At 46.1% G+C, this 27,270-nt stretch overlaps 1 protein-coding gene across 1 annotated transcript in view; it reads right to left on the reverse strand.

The window, feature by feature from the left end:
- Positions 1-27,270, reverse strand: part of CRB1 (crumbs cell polarity complex component 1) — a 156,503-nt gene that overhangs the window by 69,088 nt on the left and 60,145 nt on the right. The window contains exon 6 of the mRNA XM_075003295.1: positions 3,335-4,288. Coding sequence (XP_074859396.1) covers positions 3,335-4,288 — 954 coding nt within the window. The remainder of the gene's footprint in view (positions 1-3,334; positions 4,289-27,270) is intronic.

Below are 27,270 nucleotides of genomic sequence, written 5' to 3' on the forward strand. Positions count from 1 at the left end.
TCCTCCCCACCCTTCATCCCCCACTAGCTGATTTGTCAATTTTCATTTCATTTCATTTCCTTTTTTAATCTCTCTCTGATATATTCATCATGCCGGTTCACTATTTCCAGATCTGAAGAACTAGGTCTGTCCTACAAAAGCTCATCACCTAATAAATTATTTTCTTAGTCTTTAAAGTGCTAAATGGCTGCCTTTTTGTTTTGTGACGATACAGACTAACACTGCTACCTCTCTGTGACTATTCACTGTGAATGTCATTTCTATGTATGATCAGGCTTTGCCAAAGGTTGACACTGATAAATCACTACGGCAGGCAAACAATCTAGAATTTAAGACTTTTTTTAAAAAATGTGCTTATTAGTTAAGATGATTAAACCAGAACTCCTCTCTCTCCTTGTCTCTCTTTATTTTCCACAATGAAGCTAAGACTTTGAATTAAGAACAGAAAATATGTCTCCCAAACCATTCTAATAAAAACTATTTATTCTGGTCCATTAGCTTTTTAAATCACAGCATTTCAACTTTTAACATTTTAAGTTTTGAAATCTTATTCTCCATATTATATTCTTTCTACCTAAACATGGTCAGGAGATATATATTTAAGTATGTCAAATGCATAAAAAGTGTCAACCTGGTTTAAACAAAGAAATCACTCCTGTAACTAACCAGTCAGAGTCCTATTTTGTTAATCAAAACTCCTGGTCTGGGATTTCATATGTCAAGTTTCTGCCTGCAGCACTGTTTTTTATGACTTGGTTATAAAACCAATGAAAATAGAGGATTGATTGTGGAAACTCTTACAGTCCCTTAATAACCATAGCGTTAGTATGTGCCACAGCAATATTATTTTCTAAAGGGAATAAATCCCTGACTTGTTCCTGAATAGACAATTTCATAAATAACTATGTATGAAATGTTTTAATTTTATGATTGAGATTATCTACATTTACTTCTCTATCTGCTTGTTAAAAGCATGGCATGTAGAAATAAATCTTCTTATTTGCTGGAATGGGTCTTTTGAGACATGAAAACTTTGTAGAGTGCACCTTCTCTAGAAAGCAGTCCTTAAGAATTAAGCATTTTTCATGTGAAAAAAGAGAACATTTCTAATGGCTTCAGGAGCTGGAAGACAGGAGCCTTGCAACATCAGAAGCCAGGATGAGTATTGAGGAAAGGTTTTAGTACAATTGAATTTTTCATTTTCTTTGCTTCAAATAAAAAAATAAAGATCCTGAATCTGATCTTGGATTTGATGAGGCAGTTAGTATCACCTTGGCTAATATTAACTTCTTGAGTCACTACATCTGGATGCTGATAGAAATAAGTCAACATCTGTTTGTTATTTTGTATGTGTACCGAAAATATTGCCTCATTTCAATTAAATACTTGGCAGTAATTTTTCTTCAAAAAGACACCAGCATTTCTTATGTTATTCCTAGCCACAAGTTCCCTCCTCCCTATTGCCACAGTATTTTAAGTACTGCATATATCTAGAATCCATGTACCAAAGTGGCATGGTAATATGATTTGCAAGGAAAATTGTGGTCAGCAGAAAAATACCAAATACTTTTAAATCATTCTCAACAGTTCTAATGCAAAAATAAGCCTCTCCTGACCCTGAATGGTTTTCATTTTACTGTATATAAAGAGACAAACATATTTACCAGATGTTGTCCTATACTCCAAAGTTGCTTTTCAAATCTTTGGATAAATTTGAACTGGAGTTCAAAGCAGTCTGTTAGAATTACCTCTCAGACTTTATCATTTGACAGTGAAAAAGAAATAAGGTATCAATAACTATTAAATACAGCACATCAACTAATATAATACTTGAACATTTCTATATGGATTTCAAGGTGTAGCTTTTTGGAGAAATACATCCAATAATCCCATGGAACCAAATCCTCAGCTGGTGTAAATCAGTGCAGTTTCACTGCCTTCAATACAACTAATCCAATTTATAGTCACTGAAGATTTGGCCCTTGGAATTTAGCCAGGTCATTGCTGACGCTTTTCATTTTTTCCAGATTGTCTGGATCAAAAAATAAATTGTTGTTTGTTCATCTTAACAACATGACATGTGTTAGCAGAAAGTCAGTAACAAGGAGTGGAGGATGGGTTTTTTTTTTCTTAATAGAGGGTTGAATCCTGCACTTCTTTCCCAGGCAAAACTCCTTGTCTGAGTTCAGCAGACATTTTGCTGAGGAAGTAGAGGAGGGTTCAGCTCAAACTGATCCTGAAAGGTATTATCTTTACAAATCTGGAGAATGACACATTCCGTTTATCCATCTAGAAGGCAGAGCATAGCAGACAGCAATGCAAGGACCTCATATTGTCCCTCCAGTTGGCCTCACTTCGTACTGGGTGAAACACGTGGCAGGAAATGAGAGTAATTCCATCTCCACACCCATTCAGGTTTTGGCTTCTCTGCTGACTCTCTCTGTAAGGATGCCAGGTAATAGGTTTTTGAGATGTAGGTGCATGGCCAGTGGGAAGTGGACTTGTTTTACACTTGCCACTTGGCAGTTCTTAGATGGTAACAGCTATTGGTAACTCTCATCTTGGGCTGGGCTTCAACCAGCTAACCAAATATCTGATTACCAATCCTCAAACCCTCCTAGGGTGGTTGGTAAAATGAGGCTACTGACTATCAGACTTAATCTGCTGGTGAAAAGCTCATGCATGATTTTTTAAAAAATATTTAAGATTTTTTACCTCTCTAATATTTTATTCATACTTTATTTGCTTACAAAACGTGAGCAGAGCTTTGCATACACATATTGTGGCTAGGGCAAAGGCTATGTCATGGACCTGTGCTCACTCTAGTTCTCCCTGAGTTAGCTAGCCCAATTTCAGGGAGGTTCTTAGTCAGGCTGGCTCAGCTGTGCCTCTACTGTTAGTGCCATTGCTACCACAGCTACACTGTTGTTTATACTCAGTCTAGCTTGATCGGAGCCAGTGCAAGTATATGTACGAGAGCAGGGAAACCTCCCCTAGTCTGTAGTATAGACGAAGCCTGTAAGTCCTGGGCTGCTAAACCTACAGCAAATCAGTTTCCCAAAGTTTAGTGTCAAAAGAATTAAAGAACTGGATAGGCAATCCATCCTTTTATCTTAACTTTTCTGCCTGGCTGAAATGTAGGTTTCCTAGAGAGAGAACTAGAAAATAATGAACAAGCACTACCACTAAACTCTTGTGTTTCCTTATCAGCAGGCACTAAGCCCCAAAAGTCAGAATATTTATGGTATTTCATCACTGCTGTAAGCAAATTTGCTGTTTGTTATCCTTCTTTGAGCTGACATTTAATACATTAATGTTAAAAGCATCCGCCTACCTGTTGAACAGTTTTTCCCTGTGTAGGGTCTGTAGCAGTCACATTGATAACTCAGCCACAAGTTGATGCAGCGTCCCCTATTTTGACAAGGGTGGTTTTCGCACCAATCCTTTTTTGTACAGCCTGCTTTGACATTTAAAGATATTTCGCTTGTTATGTTCTCAGTGGTAATAACATTCAAGTCTATTACAATGTCCTGAAGACAGCCTACAAATGAAGGTGCAGAATGCATATTATAGGTAGTAGGTGGAGAGTCACTGCTCATGTTTCCTACCGGTAAACCTCCCAAGAATGTGCTCTGAAATGCAAGCAGCAGTTGATCACTATCTATTGCAGCAGTAGATTTATTGACACATGTTTCTACACATGAGCTGTCAAGCAAATTCAGGGTAACAGCTTTTGCTAAGGTTACCTCCACAGAATGCCATTCTCCATCACTGACATTATGTGAAATATGCAAAAGAGCCTGTGGCTGGTTATTGACTTGCATGAATAAGTGTAAGTAACCATTCAGTAATTCCAACTTCAAAAATGTATCTTTCTCCCCTCGGTGAAATAGAAAAGCTGTAGGTTGCACAGTCTGGAATCTCAGATTTATGTTATAGAAAGGTCCTGTTAGAGGGGTCATGTCACTCTTCAACCAAAGGAAACCATTTCCGTCAAAAGAAAAGGTAGTTGTTGTTTCACAGTGTATTCCAGTATATCCAGGTGGGCACAAACAGGTGGATCCATGTTGGCCATTTATTAAATGAGGGATACATAAGCTGCTGTTTTGGCATTGATGACCACTGCAGCCAAGAAGGACCTCCGTACAGTTCTTGCCGCCATAAGAAATCCCTTCTTTCTCTCCAAATGGGCAATGACAAATGTAATTTCCAGGAAAATTCTCACAGGTTCCACCATTTTGGCAAGGGTTCGTGTAACATTCATTGATGTCTTCTTCACAGTGAATACCTAAAAAGCAAAATCAAATAAAATATAAGATTTAAGTACATGCAGGCCAGTTTTTCCTCAAACTGTTTTAGAAAAGTAATAAAATGAACTATATTTAGAGAGAAAATCAGTTTATTAGGGGAAGTTTGGTTTCCAGTGATTGACCACAATTAGGGTAGATGCTGTTTTTTGTACTGCAGTAGTGCCTAATGTTGCTAATCGGGCCAGGGCCTTCTCCTAGATGCTGCCCAAACACTTGTTTGGACACCATCAGTTAGTGATAATTGATGGAGACAGGGACAAGATACAAATATGTGGAGAATGTTCCTGTAATGAAACTGACATAAATATGTGATTGCTTTTCACGGCAGAATGGCTATCAACATGACAATTCTTTTGGGAAAATACCATTTTATCACATGGTAAAAGCCAAGAACAGTTATTAGCTATACAAATTAACTAAACTATTACATAGATCAGAGACTGAAGGGCATTTTTTCTCATTTATCTTAATTCAGTTGAGGGGAAGGATAGTCCAGGGTTTACAGCACTACCGTCAGCTGCGAGAGTCCCGGCTGAAGTACAGCTCTGCGGCAAACGTCATATGGGACCGTGGGCAACTGTCTGGGCCTCAGGTCCTTATCTGTAACATAGGAACATTAGTGCTTCCCTGTACCCCCTGAGGTTTTATGGGACGTGCATTAATGTCTGTCAGGTGCTGAAATACTATGGGGATGAGACCCCTGTAAGTACCTTAATTGGAAAAATGCTTTCCCGTGATCATGTCCTCACTCCTTTTATAGATTTCGTTTTTTTGCAGGGTGACCTTTTAGCCTTGCAAACAAATGGCTCTTTGAACATACATAGCTGATGTCCTGACATTCTATGCTCACTTCACCATGTTTTAGGAATGATTTTTCATCTTCCTTCTTCAACAGATTCGCTGTGATCTAGTAATCCACATCTTGCAAAAATCTGAAATGTACTAAATAGGGCCTACTTTGTTTCCCTGCTCATACAAAGTAGACAGGGACAATACCAGCACACACCATTCAAGAGTGACGAGTACTTATGGTTTTGGTTGAAAACTCACGAGCTATAACACAGAGATTCCATTTTCTTCATCAGAGGAGATGGCATGTCTTGAACTCTTTGGTTGAAATATGATTACAAAATATGATTATTAGGACGTAATTAACCAAAAGAATTTTTGAAATAATTTATCTTCCTCTAAAACGGAAGTGGTTTAGATGTTGGCTTCTCATAAACTGTGTAAGTACTCTGCATGGAGTTAACAGCATATGATAACACACTATTACCCTTGTCTAGAATAACTTCAGATCACATACTGTACCTGTCTTTGCATGCTAACCCGTAAAGAGATTGACCTCCTACAGCAACACAGAAATGTTTTCAAGAGAAAGTATAGAAACGAGATAAGCTCTTTTGATTAGTTTGGAATACCAGCCACACTAATTCAGTGTCTGTCCACTTTACTCAATCATTATCTTAATTAGCCCCTTATTTTAGCAATGACCCTTGTCATTTATCATTCTTAAATTATGGTGTGAAGTTTCCATACGAAACTGCAAATCATTATATGTAGTCAATACTATTTCTTAGGTTTTTGGCAATGGACTATTACTGCTGGAGTTTCTCTGTTTCCTAGCTAGATTTATATATATTCCATCATGAGATTTCTTTTGTACATTAATGTGTAGTGACACCTGGCAGAAATATGAATAATTGGGATTGACTTTCTGAAAGTCAAATTCACTTTCTAAATCTTCATTGACTGTGGGCCAGAACAATATCTGCCTTACCCAGTTTATAGGAATCTATATGCTGTTGTCTTCTGCTTTTTGCTATTTGAGAAACCATTTGACTATATGAAAAGTGAAGTTCCACTGAGCTGTTCTGCTTCAGCCCATGTTTTAGTATATCATCTTCCTGATGTAGTCCACTTTTTCTGCCTTCAACATAGAGAATAAAGTGTCCACAGGTTTTGTATATAATCAGTTGTACATTGCTGCTGTAGTAATTTGGGTGTCACTGGGTTTTTGTGTCAGGGCTAAAAGTGTACACACCATTGAGGTAGTAGGATCAGCTGGGTGCTTAAGTATGCCAAGAGCTGTACCCCTCAGAGTCATCAGAATTTATTTAAGAATGTATGAATCAAAACTTCAAACTACATCCTTCACAGAGTGAATTAGCAAAGTAAATGGCACACCACAAAGTCTGTCTACGCACTCATATTCCCCCATTTCACCTGTCTGAGCCATTCATATATATCATTGCATCTGCCCTCCCAGTTTATACTTTCTGCCGTTCATAACAGTGTGAAGAAAAAAAGGGGGCTGATTCTCCATTTTTTGCATCCAGTGTGGGAAGTGGGTAAAAAGTCAGAATAATAGCAATCACAGCCACTTTGTACTTAGATTGTGTAGGAGTTAATGTCTATAGAAGGTGAAAAAGCAGCACAGAATCAGATCTTAAGTTACTTCAGTATAAAAATAATGAAAATATTTCCATGAAAAAGAGCATTTATTTGTAAATCAAGTATATTTGCATTTTTCAATTAACTAGTAGTGATGTCTGGCAAAGAACGAAACTACACAACGGTGTTACTTTGCTTGCAGAAGGTAAACCCTGGAATGTAAAGAATCTGCACATTAAGAAACATTTCATATGAATTTAATTGTCTGTATGTGAATCTCTGTTGTTTAAGCAGTTTGAATGAGATTTCAAACAATAACAAGAAGTTAATGCTCCATAGTCACAGAGAGGTAGATGCATTAGTCTGGATCTTCACAAAACAAAAATGCAGGCCTGTAGCGCTTTAAAGACTGACAAAATAATTTATTAGGCGATGGACTTTCATGCAACAGACACAGTTCTTCAGATCTGGATCAGAATTTTCCAGATCTGAAGAAGCGGGTCTGTCCCAGGAAAGCTCATCACCTAATAAATCATTTTATTAGTCTTTAAAATGCTACAGAACTGTTTTTTGCTTTGTGAATTATACGTTCCAGTTTGTATTGTGATCAGCACAAAACATACATGCAAACCTCACTGAAAAGCCATAGATTAAATCCATATCTAGCTCTCAAGAATAATTAAATCTCCTTACAAGCACTGGCTGATACTGCTTGTTATTTCCCGGTTGGCTGTGCAAGCAAACACCATTGTCACTCAAAATAAAAGCACCCTAGATTAAAGGATTAGTCAATATTTATAGAACTGCCTATGTGGTTCACCTATCTCAGTTTGGTATACTTTTCAGTATGTAAAATAATAGTTTGCATACTGTTAGGCTGTGAGATAGATTAAAATTTAGCACGGGGGTTAGGAAGGAATATTAATGAATAATAAATTGTTTTGGTAGTTATAAGCATCTGCCCAGCTAAATGCATTGCACATTCTTTTAAAAGTGAAATTATCCAGCCTTCTTTTGTGCATAATTATTTCACTGTAGAATTTAAAATCAGGAATACCATTCATATACAATATGTTAATTTTTCCCCATGTGGGATGATGTATTTTATTTTAAAAAAATAATGAAATATGCCCTTTGATCTGTAATTGCAAAAATTGATAATTACTGTTGCTATTAAAAGTAATATAGCTGAGTTTACTCACCAAATTCTTAAAATTTTAAATTAGCTATTTGTTTCAAAATAGCAATGATTACCATGGAAACTGAATGACAAAAGCGATTTCTCAAATTTAATGCTGCTAACGGTCCATTAGTTTTTCATTCCTATGAAATAATTAAAATTAAAGCTATTATCTGAATTACATTTTTGTTTGCATCTTTGTTTAGAAATCTGTTTGCCATCCTATCCCAGTTCAATTTCATAATGCATTCTAAATACCATGCAAATAACAAATTGGCATTCAGGCCAAAAACTGTGTGTCAGCATTGTCTTAACTGCCAGAAGACACAGAGAGGTGTGAGCAGAGACGCAGTTTAGCAACAATAAACTATTACCTGTAAATACAGTCATTATAACAGCATAAGCCTGCATCCTGGTTGCAACCATTTTTTTCTGCAGTAAAATGGATCTTAGAATATTTACGTGGTCCATGATACAAGCTTCTGTAAAATTTCAAACAGTTCTAGAAAGGAGGGCTTCTTTTCCAGGATTAGCTTGTTCCACATATGTACTTTGTTTGTTGATGTAGCCTGTTAGTGTACTTTACCCAAGCCAGATCAACAAGGCTTAAGGTAAGACTCATTATGCTGCTTACGCAGTAGACATGTATATTTGGGCTCTTTCCCAAGCTATAACTTATAACATGATGTCCAAGTGTGCACTGTCACTGTCTTTGGGAACAAGGGCACTTTTAAAAAGTGGTCATCATAGTTCTACAGAAGACCCTCTATTTGCCCTGGTCAACACTAGAGGGAAATAACTGGAGTTGTGTGTGCACACCAGGAGTTATTTTGAAATAATGTAGTTCTGGTTTTGAGGTCCATGTCCCTGTCCTCTCCCAGTCTCCACAGATTCCACAGGAGCCTCAGAATATGGGACAGTGGGACCCCTGGGCAGCTGCAGCCTCCCCATCACCTGGCAACAGACAGAAATCACAGCCTCACCCATGAGCTCCCCTCCCCTCCCCTCTCCCACATTCCAGGTTCCAGTCCCCTTCCCTCCTCTGTTGTACATCCACTCAATAAACACTCTGTGCTGTTCCAGAAAGTATTCTTTATCATTTGGTCTACAAGAGAGGGGGGACAGTGGAAGAGAGGGCAAGGGAAGGGAGGGTTGGGGGATGAAAGGTACCCATGGCAAAGCAGGGGCCCCTAGTGAAGAGGCCCAGGGGAGAGTCTTAGAAGATACTCGGGAGAAAACTGTCATTCAAGGCCTCCCTGATGAGCAAAACCACTTTATGTGCTCTGTGTGTGGCACCAGTAGCTGACTGCTCAAATACCCTGGCCAGACATTCTGCCTCAGCCCTCCACACTAGCAGGAAAGCCTCCCCATTACTCTCACACAAGTTATGGAGCACCCAACAGACCACCATCACAAAGAGAATGTTATGCTCGCTGAGATACAGGCAGGTGAGGAGACTCCGGAACCTCCCCTTGAGATGGCTGAATGTGCATTCCACCATCACGTGGCACCTGCTCAGCCTGGCATTGAAGTCCTCCATGCCGGGGCCTAGGCTGCCCATACAGGGCTTCATGAGCCAGGAGAGCAAGGTGTAAGCCACATCAACCAGAAGGATGATAAGGCATACCCATCTACTCAACTCTGATGGTGCAGTTGGTGATGAAGGTGCCAGCATACATCATCCAGAAGAGGCAGAAGTTCCAGAACATGCATGTGTTGTGAGCTTCCAAGCCATCCCACATTGATGTCTGTGAAGCAGCCTCTGTGGTCCAAAGAGGGCATGGAGAAGTAGCCCTGGGGGTTGACATAGTCTGCAGCAAGATGAGTGGGGATCAGGGTGATGATGTGTGTTCTGTCTAGGGCCCTCCCCACTGTTGGAAAAGCCTATGGCAGCAAAGTCATCCATGATGGTATCCCTGTTTCTCAGCATCACCTGGTTGATGGTGTGGATGACCTGCAGGAGTACGACCCTGATGGTGGATTTCCACCACCAAACTGGTTTCTGACAGAGCGATAGCTGTTTGGCATGGCAAACTTCTGCAGATCTCCTGGAAGGTGGCCTTCACCATGAAGAAGTTCTGACCATCCCATCCTTGCAGGACTATGTGGTCCCACCCCATCAGTTGGTGACATGCCACCAGAGTGGCACCGCATGGTGTGCAGCAGATTGAGGGTACTGTGCAGCAACATGAGTTCCAGAAGCTGTGTGAGGGGGTCTGGCTGGTCCGCATCATTGTCCTGCTGGAGCAACATGCAGACGGCTTAGAGAAAGTGTGCCCCATGAGATGCAACAAGAAGCTAGTGAGCCTGGCTAGTGGTTTACAGTTACTCCGGCTCCATGCTGTGAGTGCTGTGGTGTCTGCAAGATCAACCAGAGCGCAAGGATGCATGTGCCCAGTGCATCCAATATATGAACTGCAAGGGGGAAGGGCCTTGTGAGATGGCCATCCCGAGCAGCTTCCCTGAAGAAGCAGGCATGGGAAGTACCTGCCCTGGTGCCCTCCTCTGAGTGCTTCCAGAGGCGCTAATCTGAAATAGGCTCTATTGTGTGTGGACACACTATTTTGTAATACATTTTGCTTATTCTGGAGGGTCCCTATAGTGTAGATGCGTTAGTCCAGAATAGTTTATTTTGGAATAATAACTCTGGAATAAGCTATTCCAGAATAATTCTGAAGTGTAGAAATGTCCTTTGAGACTGCCTAGGGTATTGTAAATCAGAACATCCTTGAGTGCCCATCTAATGTGTGGGTTATAAAGACTAGCTCTGAATGCCCCAGACCAGCGTAAGCCATCGTCACAGCCTTGTGTCTCAGGCATCTGGTTTTTATGGTATCAGTAGCTACATACAGGAAACCGAGTCAAACTCAAGTTGCTTTACCATGAAAGATTGAAGGAATGAATTGAACCTGCCAGTATTTGAATCCATGATGCCATGGGGACTGGATGTTGGCAGCCTGATGTTTGGATAAGTAAGCCACCGCTTTCATCCAGAAAAGTGTTATGCACATAGTTGATCATACATACTATAAATGCCTAGCTTTGGAACAGTGTAATTCAGACTTTCCCACAGATAACTCAGGAAGCCTTACACAAAACTGTGGAAATACTGACAGAGTTATGACTAAAGATTATTGTTATCATTGATCTGGTGCTACTGATGTGGCATGTGGTATATTATTTTATAAGGCTTCAAGTGCATTTCTCAACTGAAAAGTAACTCTGTTACAACGGAACTTGGGAATTTGTAACTGTCTTTAACAAATGGGCTTCATGTACAACTGACAGGTTTCACAGTTTGAGAATATCAGGATTTCTGCTAGAGAGATCGAACTTGCTCCCTGGCTGTTTGAAAGAAGAGTCAAAAAAAGAAAAAAATCAACTAGTCAACTAAAATCAGCATTGAATCCTTTCTGAAGTCCTGAGCAGCTGCTTTTGGAATTGGTCATGTTTCTGGTTGCTCTAGCTATGGAAGAATATCTGCCATCCACACCCAGAAAATTCATGTTCATCAGCTACACATTTTTAAACCCTGTGAAGGTATAGCATAGCTCCAGAGGGATGGGCCTGAAAGAAAACCATGGACCTGGATTCCAGTTTGCAGCACGAACCAAATCCAAGTGTAACCCACACACTGTCTCACATAGGCTGTGTCTACACTAGCCCAAAACTTCGAAATTGCCATGCAAATGACCATTTCGAAGATTACTAATGAAGCCCTGAAATACATATCAGCACCTCATTAGCATGCTGCTGGTCGCAGCACTTCGAAATTGCCATGGCTCGCTGCCGTGTGGCTCATCCAGATAAGGGTCCTTTTTGAAAGGATCCCGGGAACTTTGAAATCCCCTTATTCCTATCAGCAGAACCCTAGCCCTATCAGCAGAACCCTAGCCCTATCAGCAGACAGGAATAAGGGGATTTCGAAGTTCCCGGGGTCCTTTCGAAAAGGACCCCAGTCTGGACGAGCCATGTGTCAGTGGGCTGCAGCAATTTTGAAGTGTTGCAGCCGGTGGTGTGCTAATGAGGCACTGAAGATGTAATCAAAGTTTTGGGCTAGTGTAGACATAGTCATAGTGGCAGTTAGACCACTTATACAGAGAGAAAGAACAAGTCTCCTCTACAGCCATAACTGTGAGTCTGCTGGCTTCAGCTCAAACTGTAGCAGCTCATGCATTACACTCCAGAAATCCCAGGGCCAAGCCTGCCTGTAGGTGGTTACACACACACCTTACAATTTGGGCAGGCTCAGATGTGGGGTTCAAAGCTCAAGAGTGCTCAGGGCCTTACAAAGAGGCATTATGGTTTAGGCTCTTTCCTGTCACAAAGTTGAACAATTCCCAGGGTCTAAGGAGTAAATGAAGCTAAATGATAATGTGCCCTTTACAATTATTTATTCTGGGGAGCGGCCAGACAAGACTGTGAAGTGGAGCAGTCTGTTATAAAGGCTCCTTCAATCTCTGTGGCATCTCCTGTTCAGGACACTCATTAATCCTGAGGCCAGCTGAATGATCTCACTGGGTATATATTCTTCAATGCACCAAATCTTATTAAATAATCATGAAAATTCAAATTTTGCCCCATCTGTGCTGATAATTGCAAAGATAATTAGTTTTTACTGGGAGGAGAAAATGAATTCTGCAAAACTTGTAAGGTGATTTAAAGGATTTTTCTCTCTTACTTCTGAAATGTAAAAAATCTGACTTCTGCTGTAGCTTGGTATTAATACATCCAGTAATTAGATTTGCTTTATCAAATCTTGTATTGCTGTCTTAACAGGAAAAAATCATGTACTATGAAAGACAAAATATAGGGCAGGCCATGGGTATCTGGAAACCCTGTTTAAAACTGCATTATATTACACATTTGGTGGCATTGACATCATGTACAGTATACGTGATACCCTTCCAATAGAACACAATTTTTATAAAGTCTTAGCAACATGTTGCTTATTGATTTACTGGCTTACAAATTCATTATTCTGATTTTTTTCCTCTTGACAGTTGAAATGACAATTTTAGTCTCATATAATTTTGGAAAACACATAAGATGGGAAAAGAGCAGAGTGACTCGGTTCACTCACTAAATACACCAGTCTTGTGGAAGGGTGTGGAATTCATAATGTACTACGTTTGGGTGTCATATGCTGTAACCCAACCTTTTAAATTGAACTAGGCTGAAAATTCACAGACTAGATTGAACTTTGCAGCCTTCATGGATTTTTTAAGCAGGAAAGGCCTTAATCTCTGACATCATTAGACCTTTAGAAGCGCAGCAGAATTTGGACGTCTTTTCCATTTGTTAGATGTTCAGTAACACTTTAAATAGTTTTCATCTGAAAAAAATCATACATGCTGTAGGTGATTGCATAGCGAGGACTGGTCTATTTATTTTATTTTACTAATATTGGAAACAACCAGCCTATTCAATCACTGGCATCACTTTCTAAGTCATTTCAGCTGGGCTTTATTTCATGAAGCTGCTTTGCTAAGCATCAGTATGTCTTACTTAATATCTGCATAGAGCATGGGCAGAGGTTAGTAATTTACTGCTGGGGAGAGGCACAATGTCTTCTCACAGAAGAAAAGCACGGCATAGCTGCCATTTGCCCCTAGGTACAGTCACTTGGACAGGCCCCCATGCCTGCCCGTAAGAATCTGCTTGTACACTTGGGGTCCTAATCTGAAAGAAAAGTGAGGAGGATCATGCTGCTATTGCTGATCAGCTTCCCCTGAATGGCAACCAATTGCACCCCTTCCCCTGCCATGTTGCTGCTTCTGTATAACTGATTATTTCACTTGGGTTTCACTTTTATGGGGCAGGGTTTCTCTATCCACACACACTGAACTGCTGTTTGTGTTGGATGTGAAGGTTTCTTCTAGAGGGCACGGCTAATGTTTATACTCAGTTTCTGACATTTGTTTGGGGCTTTTCCTCTGCTTATTTTACTGTATTTTTCTCATTTTTCAGACACTTCTATATTTCCAGATGATTTTAAGCCATTCCAACCACGGACAAAGGATGCTCATGCTCTCTCTGCTCTGGTCCTCTTGAGATACACAGTAGGATCATGGCTCAATCTGTATAGATCTGCAGCCACCAGCCATTATGACTAGTTCACTGACTTATACATGTATCTCCAAATCAGTGTGTAAGACATACACTAATTTTTAAGAGCAGGAATGGCCTAACACTCATGTCTCTAGCAACCTGTCATACTTATCCATAGTTCAGCTAGAAGAAATTAATTCCCTGTCCCCTGCAATACACTGTGTTGTCTATTGAGCGGAGAGTTGAAGGGTCTTTTCTGTCTCCCCATGTTTGACTGCAAGTTGGATATGAGCCAGAAAATATCAAACGGGAGAAGGAGGGCAGCGGTAGTGGTGGAAAGACAAGTGGAAGTGTGAAATCAGCATCCCCAGCTCTTCAGTCAGCGGCATCAAGCTCCCCAAACAACAAGCTCCCAGCCCCAGTGCTATGAAGAATTCCTGGGCTTCCCATGGAATAGGCCTATGCTGCCCTGGTGTCAGTCAGTGTCTATGGCCATGTATACATGGGAAGCCTCTGTCAACAGACGTCTTTGTAGGAAGGGATTTCCCAGCAAAACTTTGTCAACAGATCACACTTACACATAAAAGCAGATCAAAAGAGCAATCCGCTCCATCCACAGAGAGCAGCCAGACTGCCTGGTCCTCTCTTGACAGAACACCTGACTGGAAGCTCTGCAAACAGGGTGAGCCGGAAGCCCTGTCTGTTGACAAAAGGGCCTGGGAGCATCTACATGGCTGTTTTGTTGACACAATTTTGTCGGGAGAGCGGTTATACCTGAAGCGGGAGAGGTAAAATGCCGCTGGCGGATGGGCTGGGTTTTGTCCACAAACTGTCAACAAAGCACATTTTGCATGTAGATGCTTCACAGGTTTTTTCCCATTTTTGCCAGAAAAATACTACTCATGTAGACGCAGCCTATACATCACTGTAGCCATGTCTACACGTGCACGCTACTTCGAAGTAGCGGCACCAACTTCGAAATAGCTCCCATCACTGCTACACGTGTTGGGCGCTATTTCGAAGTTAACATCGACGTTAGGTGGCGAGATGTCGAAGCCGCTAACCCCATGAGAGGATGGGAATAGAGCCCTACTTCGACGTTCAACGTCGAAGTAGGGAACGTGTAGTCGTTGTACGTCGGGCAACATCGAAATTGCGGGGTCCTCCATGGTAGCCATCAGCTGAGGGGTTGAGAGACGCTCTCTCCAGCCACTGAGCTCAATGGTGGCTGCGTGGAGCGGCCCCTTAAAGCTCCCCGCCCCCTGCCTTCCTGTGCAGGAAACTGAGAGAGCGTGCAGGCAGCAGCAGTAACACGCGGCTAACCTGCACGCTCCTCCGCAGACACTCACACCCCCACCCAACGTGATGGCCGCCCGGCAGCCCCACCAGCGCCCCCAGGGGACCCCCCCAAGGGAAGCCAGGGCTCACAGCCCAGCAGCCAGGCGGGGAAGCGGCAGCGGGGCCCCTCCTGGATGGAGGCTGCGCTTCGGGACCTGCTGGGGCTCTGGAGTGAGGAGGAGGTGCTCCAGGTAATGGGGACCAAGAGGCGGAACACGGATGCATTTGCTCAGCTGGCCGAGGGCCTGGCCGCCCAGGGTCACCCTGCCCGCACTCCGGATCATGTCCAGAGTAAAGTGAAGGAGCTGCAGCAGGGTTACGCCCGGGCCCGGGATGCGGCCAGCCGATCTGGGGCCGCCCTCGTCACTTGCCCCTTTTACAGGGAGCTCAGGGACATCCTGGGCCCCCGGCACACCTCCTCCCCTTCGGCCACTCTTGATACCTCGGCCGAGGAGCTCCAGCAGGCCCCGGAGGCGGAGTCTGCCCCGGAGGCAAGCCCCGCACCCCGGGGGCCCCCCCAGAAGCCCACCCCCAGGGCACCGGAGGAGGAGGAGGGGGAGTCCTCCTCGAGTGACGGGGGGCTGCACATCATCATGGCCTCGAGGAGCTCCAGCCAGGCGTCTGCCCCCCGGGTGTCCCCTGACCATGGGAGTGGACCGTCAGGTATGTACCCCGCCGGTGCACACCCCAGGGGTTGAGGGGCGGGGGTAATAGATATGGCCAGGGCCCTCCACATGCCCAGATGACCATGGCCCCAAGGACAGCAGTCGCATGTCCCTCACAGGAGTGCATCAGCCCCTGGCCCCCCCAGCACGACAGTGCCATGCCCCATCCCCGGGGGTGGGGGGAGCGGAACCTCTAGGGTCCCCCGGGGGGAGGGGGTGGGACACCCAGCAGCAGCAGCATGTGATGGAGTGGGGGGAGTGCAAATGTGAGACTCAGGCTAGATACAAGAAACAAGCTGAATAGCTCCCAGTGGCTAAGGGTGATCCTGGGGCTACAACTGGCAGGTTACACCTCTGCCCTGAACAAAGAGGAGGGAGGAGCCGAGCTGGGTTTGAATCGGGGGCGACAGTTAGAGGCTAGGGGAAGGGAGAGCTTGAAGGCAGCCAGCCTGAGGAGGGGGAAAGCTACACCCCAGAGGGGCACCCCTTGGGGTCTTCTCCCCAGGATGGGTTGGAAGGACTGTCTCTGACTGCTGTACTGTTGCTTCTGGGAGAAACTGGGCATCTGTTGCCTAATAAACCTCCTGTTGTACCTGCTGAGTGAGAGTCACTCCTGCCAGTGGACGGGGGTGCAGTGCAGGGGGACCCCTGAACCCCATCACAGCAGCATCTCCCGGGGATGGGGATGGGGAACCTGCAACAGAGGGGTGGGGGGACAAGGGCCACGGATTGGGGCCCACACTAATGGCTGTCTCCACTCTTCTTCCCCGCCTCGTGTTCCGCAGCTGCACCATCGGAAGGACCAGAGAGCGCCGGCGAGGCGTCAGTGGTCCCGGAAAGCCCTCCGGGGCCATCACTCCAGGCCAGCCCCTCGACGAAGCAACGACCGGCCCCACGGCGGGGAAGACGGCGGACGCAGCACCACCAGCCACCGGCGACGGACCCCCAGCTGCTGGCACTGCACCGTCGGCAGCTGGAGGTCGCCGCCTCCACCTCCAGGAGCGGGCGCTGGCCTGGCGCCAGGAGGCATGGGGGGCCTACATGCGGACCCTCAACCGCATCACGGACTCCCTAGCCCGCCAGGCTGCGCCAGCCGACGCAGCGCCCGCCCTGCCTGCTTCACCCGCTGCTCCACCCGCTGCGCCGTCCGCCGTCGCACCACCACCCGCCACCGAGGGCCATTCCACCGAGGGGGACCTGGGGCCAGCTGACACTCGCCGGCCATATCTCCCGGTCTGCCCGGCCCCCAGCCAGCCCTGGCCAGGGCTGCGGCCGAGGCGGGGATCCTGGCCGCCCACCCCCAGCGCTGGACTGTAGGGGCGTGGGGCCCAGGTCGTGGGCTCCCCCCCTTTGTATATATTCCCCCCAGTTTATTATTCTTTTCTTGTAAATAGTTTGTATTTGTGACCCATTACTTTGCTGATCCTTACCCCCCCATGTAAATAGTTCTCCCCTTCCTTGTCTTCCCCTTTCATGTTATCCCGATTTTTATAATGTATATATATTTATCAGTTTGATTTCCCCTGTACATAGTTTGTCTTGTTCAGAATATTTATAATAATAATGATAATAGTATAAGAGTTGTAGTAAAGAAAATGTTTGAGTTGACAAACAACTGTCTGCTTTTATTTTTACCAGAAAAGTGGGGGGGCTGTGTTCTTGGGTGTTCTATGGTGTGTGCGTAGGGGCAGGGAGTGTTGTGGAGGATGCGGGGGTGCTGTGGGGGGGCCTGCCAGCGTTCACCCCACGGCTTCATCGAACTGGGCCCGCAGGGCCTCCCGGACCCGGATACCGTTCGGGGTCCACCTGGCGACTGGGGGCAGCGGGTGGCTGCACATCGGCCCTGCCGGCCTCCACAGCCCAGCTGTGAAAGAAGGCCTCCCCCTTGCTCTCCACCAGGTTGTGTAGGGTGCTGCACGCACCCACAATCTGGGGGATGTTGGTGAGGCCCACATCAAGGCGGGTGAGGAGACGCCTCCAGTGCCCTTTGAGGCGGCTAAATGTGCGCTCCACCACCTGGCGCGTGTGGTTCAGGCGCTGGTTGAAGCGCTCCTGGCTGGCTGACAGATGGCCCCTGTACGGGTGCATGAGCCAGGGCCGGAGGTGGTATGCTGCATCTGCGATGATGCAGAGGGGCATAGTGGTGTCCCCCACAGGGATCTCCCGCTGGAGGACGTAGGTCCCCACCTCCAGCCGGCGGCACAGGCCCGAGTTCCGGAATATCCGGGCGTCGTGGGTGCTGCCAGGCCAGCCCACATAAATGTCCAGGAAACGGCCCCGGCTGTCCACCAAGGCCTGGAGGACCACTGAGTGGTAGCCCTTCCTGTTTATGTAGCGTCCTCCACTGTGTTCCGGGGCACGGATGGGGATGTGGTTCCCATCCAGAGCCCCGAAGCAATTGGGGAAGCCCAGGGTGGCAAAGCCCGCGATGGTGGCATCCAGGTCCCCCAGCCTCACGAGCCTGTGGAGGAGCAGGGAGTTGATGGCATGGACAACCTGCAGGGGAAGCACATGGGAGAGCACCAATGAGGGGTGTGCAGGGTGTGTGTGGCCCTCCCCTGCCAGGGCCCCCCTCCCCTCCCTCCCCTGCCAGGGCTGCCTCCCTCTCTCCCCGTGGGTTCTCTTACCTCCATGAGGAGAGCCCCGATGGTGACCTTGCTGATGCCAAACTGCTGGCCCACGGATCGGTAGCTGTCTGGAGTGGCCAGCTTCCAGACAGCGATGCCGACCCGTTTCTCCACGCTTAGGGTGCGCCGCATGGCGGTGTCCTGGTGCCTGAGTGTGGGGGTGAGCTACTGGCATAGCTCCAGAAATGTCTGCCGGCTCATCGGAAAGTTCTGGAGCCAGCGGTCATCGTCCCACTCTCCAAGCACCACCCGCTCCCACCAGTCAGTGCTGGTGGGGTAGCTCCACAGCCGGCGGCGTGTGCAGCAGGGGGTGGGGGCGGGGTGCTGCAGGGTTGGGGGTTGAGTTCTCCTCTCCTGCGGGCAGCTCCTCCTCTGTGGCAAGGAGGTGCTCAGCTGCCTCCTGCATGGCATCGAGCAGGGCGAGCACTACTCCTGCAGGGGCGGCTGTGTGGACCTCTGGCTGCTGCTGCTGGGGGTCCATGACTGCGTCGCTCTACGTGTGGATGCCTATGGCTCTGCAGACCGCGTGCTGTGCAGGCTGCATGTGTCTGGGAGGGGCACTTTAAGGGAGTGGCTAGCTGTTGCCCCGGAAGCACTAGTCCACCCTGTGACCCTGTCTGCAGCTGTTCCTGGCACCCTTATTTCGATGTGTGCTACTTTGGCATGTAGGCTGCGTCTACACGTGCACGCTACTTCGAAGTAGCGGCAGTAACTTCGAAATAGCGCCCGTCACGTCTACACGTGTTGGGCGCTATTTCGAAGTTGAAATCGACGTTAGGCGGCGAGACGTCGAAGTCGCTAACCCCATGAGGGGATGGGAATAGCGCCCTACTTCGACGTTCAACATCGAAGTAGGGACGTGTAGACGATCCGCGTCCCGCAACATCGAAATAGCGGGGTCCTCCATGGCGGCCATCAGCTGGGGGGTTGAGAGATACTCTCTCTCCAGCCCTTGCGGGGCTCTGTGGTCACCGTGGGCAGCAGCCCTTAGCCCAGGGCTTCTGGCTGCTGCTGCTGCAGCTGGGGGTCCGTGCTGCATATACAGGGTCTGCAACTAGTTGTTGGCTCTGTGTATCTTGGGCTGCGTCTACACGTGCACGCTACTTCGAAGTAGCGGCAGTAACTTCGAAATAGCGCCCATCACGTCTACACGTGTTGGGCGCTATTTCGAAGTTGAAATCGACGTTAGGCGGCGAGACGTCGAAGTCGCTAACCCCATGAGCGGATGGGAATAGCGCCCTACTTCGACGTTCAACATCGAAGTAGGGACGTGTAGACGATCCGCGTCCCGCAACATCGAAATAGCGGGGTCCTCCATGGCGGCCATCAGCTGGGGGGTTGAGAGATACTCTCTCTCCAGCCCTTGCGGGGCTCTGTGGTCACCGTGGGCAGCAGCCCTTAGCCCAGGGCTTCTGGCTGCTGCTGCTGCAGCTGGGGGTCCGTGCTGCATATACAGGGTCTGCAACTAGTTGTTGGCTCTGTGTATCTTTCACTGTTTAATGAAAGTGTGTCTGGGAGGGGCCCTTTAAGGGAGCGGCTTGCTGTTGAGTCCGCCCCGTGACCCTGTCTGCAGCTGTGCCTGGCTCCCTTATTTCGATGTGTGCTACTTTGCCGTGTAGACGTTCCCTCGTTGTGCCTATTTCGATGTTGGGCTGAGCAACGTCGAAGTTGAACATCGACGTTGCCAGCCCTGGAGGACGTGTAGACGTTATTCATCGAAATAGCCTATTTCGATGTCGCAACATCGAAATAAGCTATTTCGAAGTTGGGTGCACGTGTAGACGTAGCCTTGCACTGTTTAATGAAAGTGTGTCTGGGAGGGGCCCTTTAAGGGAGCGACTTGCTGTTGAGTCCGCCCCGTGACCCTGTCTGCAGCTGTGCCTGGCTCCCTTATTTCGATGTGTGCTACTTTGCCGTGTAGACGTTCCCTCGCTGTGCCTATTTCGATGTTGGGCTGAGCAACGTCGAAGTTGAACATCGACGTTGCCAGCCCTGGAGGACGTGTAGACGTTATTCATCGAAATAGCCTATTTCGATGTCGCAACATCGAAATAAGCTATTTCGAAGTTGGGTGCACGTGTAGACGTAGCCGTAGACGTTCCCTCGCAGCGCCTATTTCGATGTGGTGCTGCGCAACGTCGATGTTGAACGTCGACGTTGCCAGCCCTGGAGGACGTGTGGGCTACGTCTACACGTGCACCCAACTTCGAAATAGCTTATTTCGATGTTGCGACATCGAAATAGGCTATTTCGATGAATAACGTCTACACGTCCTCCAGGGCTGGCAACGTCGATGTTCAACTTCGACGTTGCTCAGCCCAACATCGAAATAGGCACAGCGAGGGAACGTCTAGGCTACGTCTACACGTGCACCCAACTTCGAAATAGCTTACTTCGATGTTGCGACATCGAAATAGTCTATTTCGATGAATAACGTCTACACGTCCTCCAGGGCTGGCAACGTCGATGTTCAACTTCGACGTTGCTCAGCCCAACATCGAAATAGGCACAGCGAGGGAACGTCTACACGGCAAAGTAGCACACATCGAAATAAGGGAGCCAGGCACAGCTGCAGACAGGGTCACGGGGCGGACTCAACAGCAAGTCGTTCCCTTAAAGGGCCCCTCCCAGACACACTTTCATTAAACAGTGCAAGATACACAGAGCCAACAACTAGTTGCAGACCCTGTATATGCAGCACGGACCCCCAGCTGCAGCAGCAGCAGCCAGAAGCCCTGGGCTAAGGGCTGCTGCCCACGGTGACCACAGAGCCCCGCAAGGGCTGGAGAGAGAGTATCTCTCAACCCCCCAGCTGATGGCCGCCATGGAGGACCCCGCTATTTCGATGTTGCGAGACACGGATCGTCTACACGTCCCTACTTCGATGTTGAACGTCGAAGTAGGGCGCTATTCCCATCCCCTCATGGGGTTAGCGACTTCGACGTCTCGCCGCCTAACGTCGATTTCAACTTCGAAATAGCGCCCAACATGTGTAGACGTGACGGGCGCTATTTCGAAGTTACTGCCGCTACTTCGAAGTAGCGTACACGTGTAGACGCAGCCCTACACGCCAAAGTAGCACACATCGAAATAAGGGAGCCAGGCACAGCTGCAGACAGGGTCACGGGGCGGACTCAACAGCAAGTCGCTCCCTTAAAGGGCCCCTCCCAGACACACTTTCATTAAACAGTGCAAGATACACAGAGCCAACAACTAGTTGCAGACCCTGTATATGCAGCACGGACCCCCAGCTGCAGCAGCAGCAGCCAGAAGCCCTGGGCTAAGGGCTGCTGCCCACGGTGACCACAGAGCCCCGCAAGGGCTGGAGAGAGAGTATCTCTCAACCTCCCAGCTGATGGCCGCCATGGAGGACCCCGCTATTTCGATGTTGCGGGACGCGGATCGTCTACACGTCCCTACTTCGATGTTGAACGTCGAAGTAGGGCGCTATTCCCATCCGCTCATAGGGTTAGCGACTTCGACGTCTCGCCGCCTAACGTCGATTTCAACTTCGAAATAGCGCCCAACACGTGTAGACGTGACGGGCGCTATTTCGAAGTTACTGCCGCTACTTCGAAGTAGCGTGCACGTGTAGACGCAGCCGTAGACGTTATTCATCGAAATAGCCTATTTCGATGTCTCTACATCGAAATAAGCTACTTCGATGTAGCATTCACGTGTAGACGTAGCTTGTATGCCCTGAAAGAAGTAGTTGAGAAAGCAGCTTGAGTTTCTGCACGTGAAGCGAGGTCTGGAGCCAGCACAAGAAGAACCCTGAAGTAAAATTCAAAGAATGTGGGAATCGAGTAGAACTTTAAAATGAACATGGCCAGCATGAGTTAAGAGGAAGCCCAAGGGGAAGAGGAGGAACTACAAGAAACAAAACAGAACACAGAACTGAATAGTATTATTGACGACAGAGATAATGCAGGTGAGATGTTGGAGATGAATTTATGGCAAAAAAGAGAAGAATTTGGAGAGAACCTTAATGTAAAGGGAGAAGGATGTGAAGGCATCAAATGGCAACAAAAATACTGGTCTGGGTGACAAGGATGATGGCATCAATTGGGATGGATGGAAGAGAAGGAGAAGTAGAGAAACCTGCAAGGCAGACCAGTGATTTTGTCCAGCAATGGTAAACTCATATTTTATAAATAGCTAGACATGAACATGAGAGTGGGGAGGGGAAAAGGGGCTAAAAACAGATCAAAGGTGGATTCAGAAAGGAGAAAATAGTGACATCAAAGGGAAGGGAAGAGAAGAACTCAATAAAAAATGAGAGGCAATTGGATTTTGCAATGGAGAGAAGGCACGCAGTCAATGAGTGGAAGCAGATTGTCAACTTACAAAATGTGGAGGAAAATAGGGCACCAAAACAGAACCAAAATAAATGGGGCAGGGGCGTCAGAAGGACTGAGGATGGCATTACAATTGATTGGAAGGAGCTGTAGTCTAGACTTGTGGAAGCCAAAGAAAGACGTTTTTCTGCTTGCAGTATGCTATAATTGCAAGTGCCATGGCAGAATGTCAGAGAGAGACTTGTACACAATTCACCCCATTTTTCATGTTTCACTTTGCAGTGTACCCCAACCAGATGGTTAAATTCAAAACATCAATGATCTGTTTTGCATTTTGTGTAGATTACACACTTGTACCAACATATACTGAACGTCTTTGAACAGCCAAATGTCCTCAGGGACCTTAAAACAAACAATCCCTTTGAGCTCTTGAATAGGTTCATACAAGGTCATGTGTCATTGATTTAAAATCTGTTTTGAGCACTTGATTAAAGGAAACCTCACTCTGTAATTTAAAAACAAATTACTTTTCGCTCCCACAACTTCAATGTTTTTAAGAATATTTGCTGTTTTATGAATGCAGACATTGAGAGGCTTGGCAGCATCCAGTCTCTTGTAAAAGGAATTTGGTATCTTGTCTTTTGTTGGCCATTTCCCCTTTGTTCTCACTGAGCTAGACATGTACAGCCAATGTGCTGTCGAGTGTGAAACTGCTCCTGCCCCTGAATCTTGCTCAGGGAAATAGTAGCTTGGAAAAATGTTTCAGTGATTTTCAAGAAATTTTGTTTTGCTAAAATCAATGTGCATCTGTATAGTCTAGAAGAGTGGCTGTGTTCGCATAACCTCATTGTCAGTCCATATTACAATACATTCAAAAAGCCACTAGCCTAGAAAATGATAGTTTTAATAGGGCATACCCATTCAAAAGGATAACAGAGCCCTAAGAATAGATTTGTATATCTCTGTTTGAATATATATATACTGCATATATTGTGCTAGCTATAATGTATGTCTCCACATATATATTCATATCAATATATCCTTACATGGGTGTGCGTGCACGTGTGTGTGTGTGTATAATTTGCAATTTAAAGCAGAAGAAATGAGTCCCAATTCCTGTGTCCTCACCATTATGTTTAACTATGGTAAGATACTGACTGGATACACCAGATTTTGAGGCCACACAACTTATTATATTAGATGTTTCTTGCTGTATACAAATGGAGGTAGATCAAAAGCATTTCAGGAAGCTTTCTCTGTGTATCAGCAATATGCACCTAGGTGATGTCTACACTGCAGCCCTATTTCAAACTAAGATATTTGAAACTGCTATTTCAAAATAGCTTACAGTCATACCCCGAGATACGCCTATTCAGGTTATGAGAATTCAACTCTACGGCTACGTCTACACGTGCACCCAACTTCGAAATAGCTTATTTCGATGTTGCGACATCGAAATAGGCTATTTCGATGAATAACGTCTACACGTCCTCCAGGGCTGGCAACGTCGATGTTCAACTTCGACGTTGCTCAGCCCAACATCGAAATAGGCACAGCGAGGGAACGTCTACACGCCAAAGTAGCACACATCGAAATAAGGGAGCCAGGCACAGCTGCAGACAGGGTCACGGGGCGGACTCAACAGCAAGTCGCTCCCTTAAAGGGCCCCTCCCAGACACACTTTCATTAAACAGTGCAAGATACACAGAGCCAACAACTAGTTGCAGACCCTGTATATGCAGCACGGACCCCCAGCTGCAGCAGCAGCAGCCAGAAGCCCTGGGCTAAGGGCTGCTGCCCACGGTGACCACAGAGCCCCGCAAGGGCTGGAGAGAGAGTATCTCTCAACCCCCCAGCTGATGGCCGCCATGGAGGACCCCGCTATTTCGATGTTGTGGGACGCGGATCGTCTACACGTCCCTACTTCGATGTTGAACGTCGAAGTAGGGCGCTATTCCCATCTGCTCATGGGGTTAGCGACTTCGACGTCTCGCCGCCTAACGTCGATTTCAACTTCGAAATAGCGCCCAACACGTGTAGACGTGACGGGCGCTATTTCGAAGTTACTGCCGCTACTTCGAAGTAGCATGCACGTGTAGACGCAGCCTACAAGGAGTTTCATTTAATACCCCTACTTCGGCTTATGAGCCATTTCTTCGCATTTATGAGGACTGATTTGGATTTCATGAGCCTCAGCGGGATGCGGCCACTCTGCCGCAGGAGAAAGGCCTTGGCTCCAGGCAAAGGCTGCCTGCAGCTGCATCCCACCCAGCGCATCTCGCCGCAGCACCTGGCGGCGGTTTCCCGGAGCACACACCCCCCCGGCCCCCAGGCGCTCTTCTATTTCTGTTCCCCTCGCAGCCCTGTCTCTGCACCTGGGACAGCCCCCTCAAAAGCAGATAAACAGCCATGTTATAGAGTAATTAATGAAGAGAAAATGCCTTGTTAGGTTGTGTTATGATAACTAACGTTAACTATTGAAGTAATTGTGTTCATTTTAATGGGATTTGGTGGTGTTTTTGCATAAATGGGTGTAAATTTTGGGGCTCAGGAACACACAAAATGTTTTCACATTGAAATTAATGGTCATTATGTTTTTGACTTATGAGAATTTGCCCTAAGAGGGGTTTTTCAGGAACGAATTACCCTCGTAAGGTGGGGGAAGACTGTATTTTGAAATAACACAACTGCACACTGGGGCTCTGGCTACACTGCATTCTGTTTTTGGAAGCAGAATGCAAATGAGCAAGAGCAGAAATGCAGATGAGACATGGATTTGCATATCTCACACCTCATTTGCATATTCTTGCATGATCTTGCTTTTGGAAAAGCCTTTTCTGGAAGCAAAAACATCCATGTAGATGGGTTCCTTCGAAAACAAGCCCCGTTTTCAAAAGAACGCTTCTTCCTGAAACAAAATAGGAAAAAGGGTTCTTTCAAAAAAAGGGTTTGCTTTCAACGGAACCCATCTACATGGCTATTTTTGCTTCTGGAAAAGGTTCTTCCAGAAGCAAGATTGCATGGGAATATGCAAATGAGGCATGAGCTATGTAACTCTGTGTCTCATCCGCATTTCTGATCTTGCTCATTTGCATTCTACTTCTGAAAGTGGAATGCAGTGTAGCAGCGGCCAAAATGTAGTTCACCCAGCTATTTTGAAATAGCATTTCCAGATACATAGGGCAATTCCAAAATAGTTCCATTGGAGCCCGTTATGGCTTATTCCAAAATTGCACTATTTTGATCTATTTTGACCTATTTCAAAAGAGCTTATTTTGAACTAGCAGTTGTGCCTCTTGAAGTGAGGTTTACTGACTGCAGAATATTGCACTATTTTGAATTTGTTTTGAAATAGTGTGTGCATAGTGCAGATGACAGCAAAGTTATTTCAAAATAACCGCTTTTATTTCAAAATAATTCTGTAGTGCAGATGTAGCATTAGTGCCTGGCATGCAGGTATGAGGTAAATTCACAGCCAGATTGTTGTGAACCAAGTGTTCACATAGGCAAGACCAAAGGCTTATCCACAAACACAGATGCCTCCCATTTATGCACACAACCTAGTAATAAATAAGAATAAATCATTTTGGTAGCAAAAATTGGAGCTGACAGTATAGTGTATTATATATGATACTACTAAACTTCAAGACTGTTTAAGAATGTCTTCTCGATAACATCACTAGAAATCTCAGAATTTACACCAGTGTGAAATCCATCTGAAGGAGGCCTACTACTAATACTTAAGCCTTGTACTCTGAGTGGAGCAAAAATCCTCTACAAGTCTCCTCCACTTCACTCTGTCTTGAGACAAAACTTCTAGCTGACTCCAGAAGTACCCCAGTTGTCCTTCAGTTTCAGTAGATCTTTTCCATCTTGTCCAAGGTCTTCCTCTTTTGCATTTTCCTTTTCGGTTCCATTTGAGAGCTTGGCAGGCTGTGCTGGATGGTGGTTTTCTGTGAGTGTGGCCTATCCATTCCCATTTTCTTTTCGTGATTTAAATACCAAGTGGTTCTTGTCCTGCTCTCCTCCCAAAGCTCCTCATTTGTAACAAAGTCATACCATCTGATGTGAAGGATGTACCTCAGGCATCAGTTTATGAATATCTGTAGCTTGTGAGGTGAAGACTTTTTAGTAGGCCAGATCTCGCATCCATACAAGAGCACACTTCACCTTTGTGTTGAAGATCCAGTTTCAACTTCACAGATATTATTTGTGAACTCCATATGGGATGGAGAGTCTTGAATGCAGCTGTTGCTCTCCCTATCCTGGCATTGATATTCCTCTCTGTTCTTCCATCTCTGCCCATAATACTCCCCAAGTAGGTGAACTGCTCCACATCTTTCAGGTCATCTCCTCCCAGTTTGATGATGATGTTGTTGGGCTGGTTGATCCTCATTGTCTTGGTCT

Source organism: Carettochelys insculpta, chromosome 9 (assembly GCF_033958435.1).
Source record: "Carettochelys insculpta isolate YL-2023 chromosome 9, ASM3395843v1, whole genome shotgun sequence".
NCBI classification, from domain to species: Eukaryota; Metazoa; Chordata; order Testudines; family Carettochelyidae; genus Carettochelys; species Carettochelys insculpta.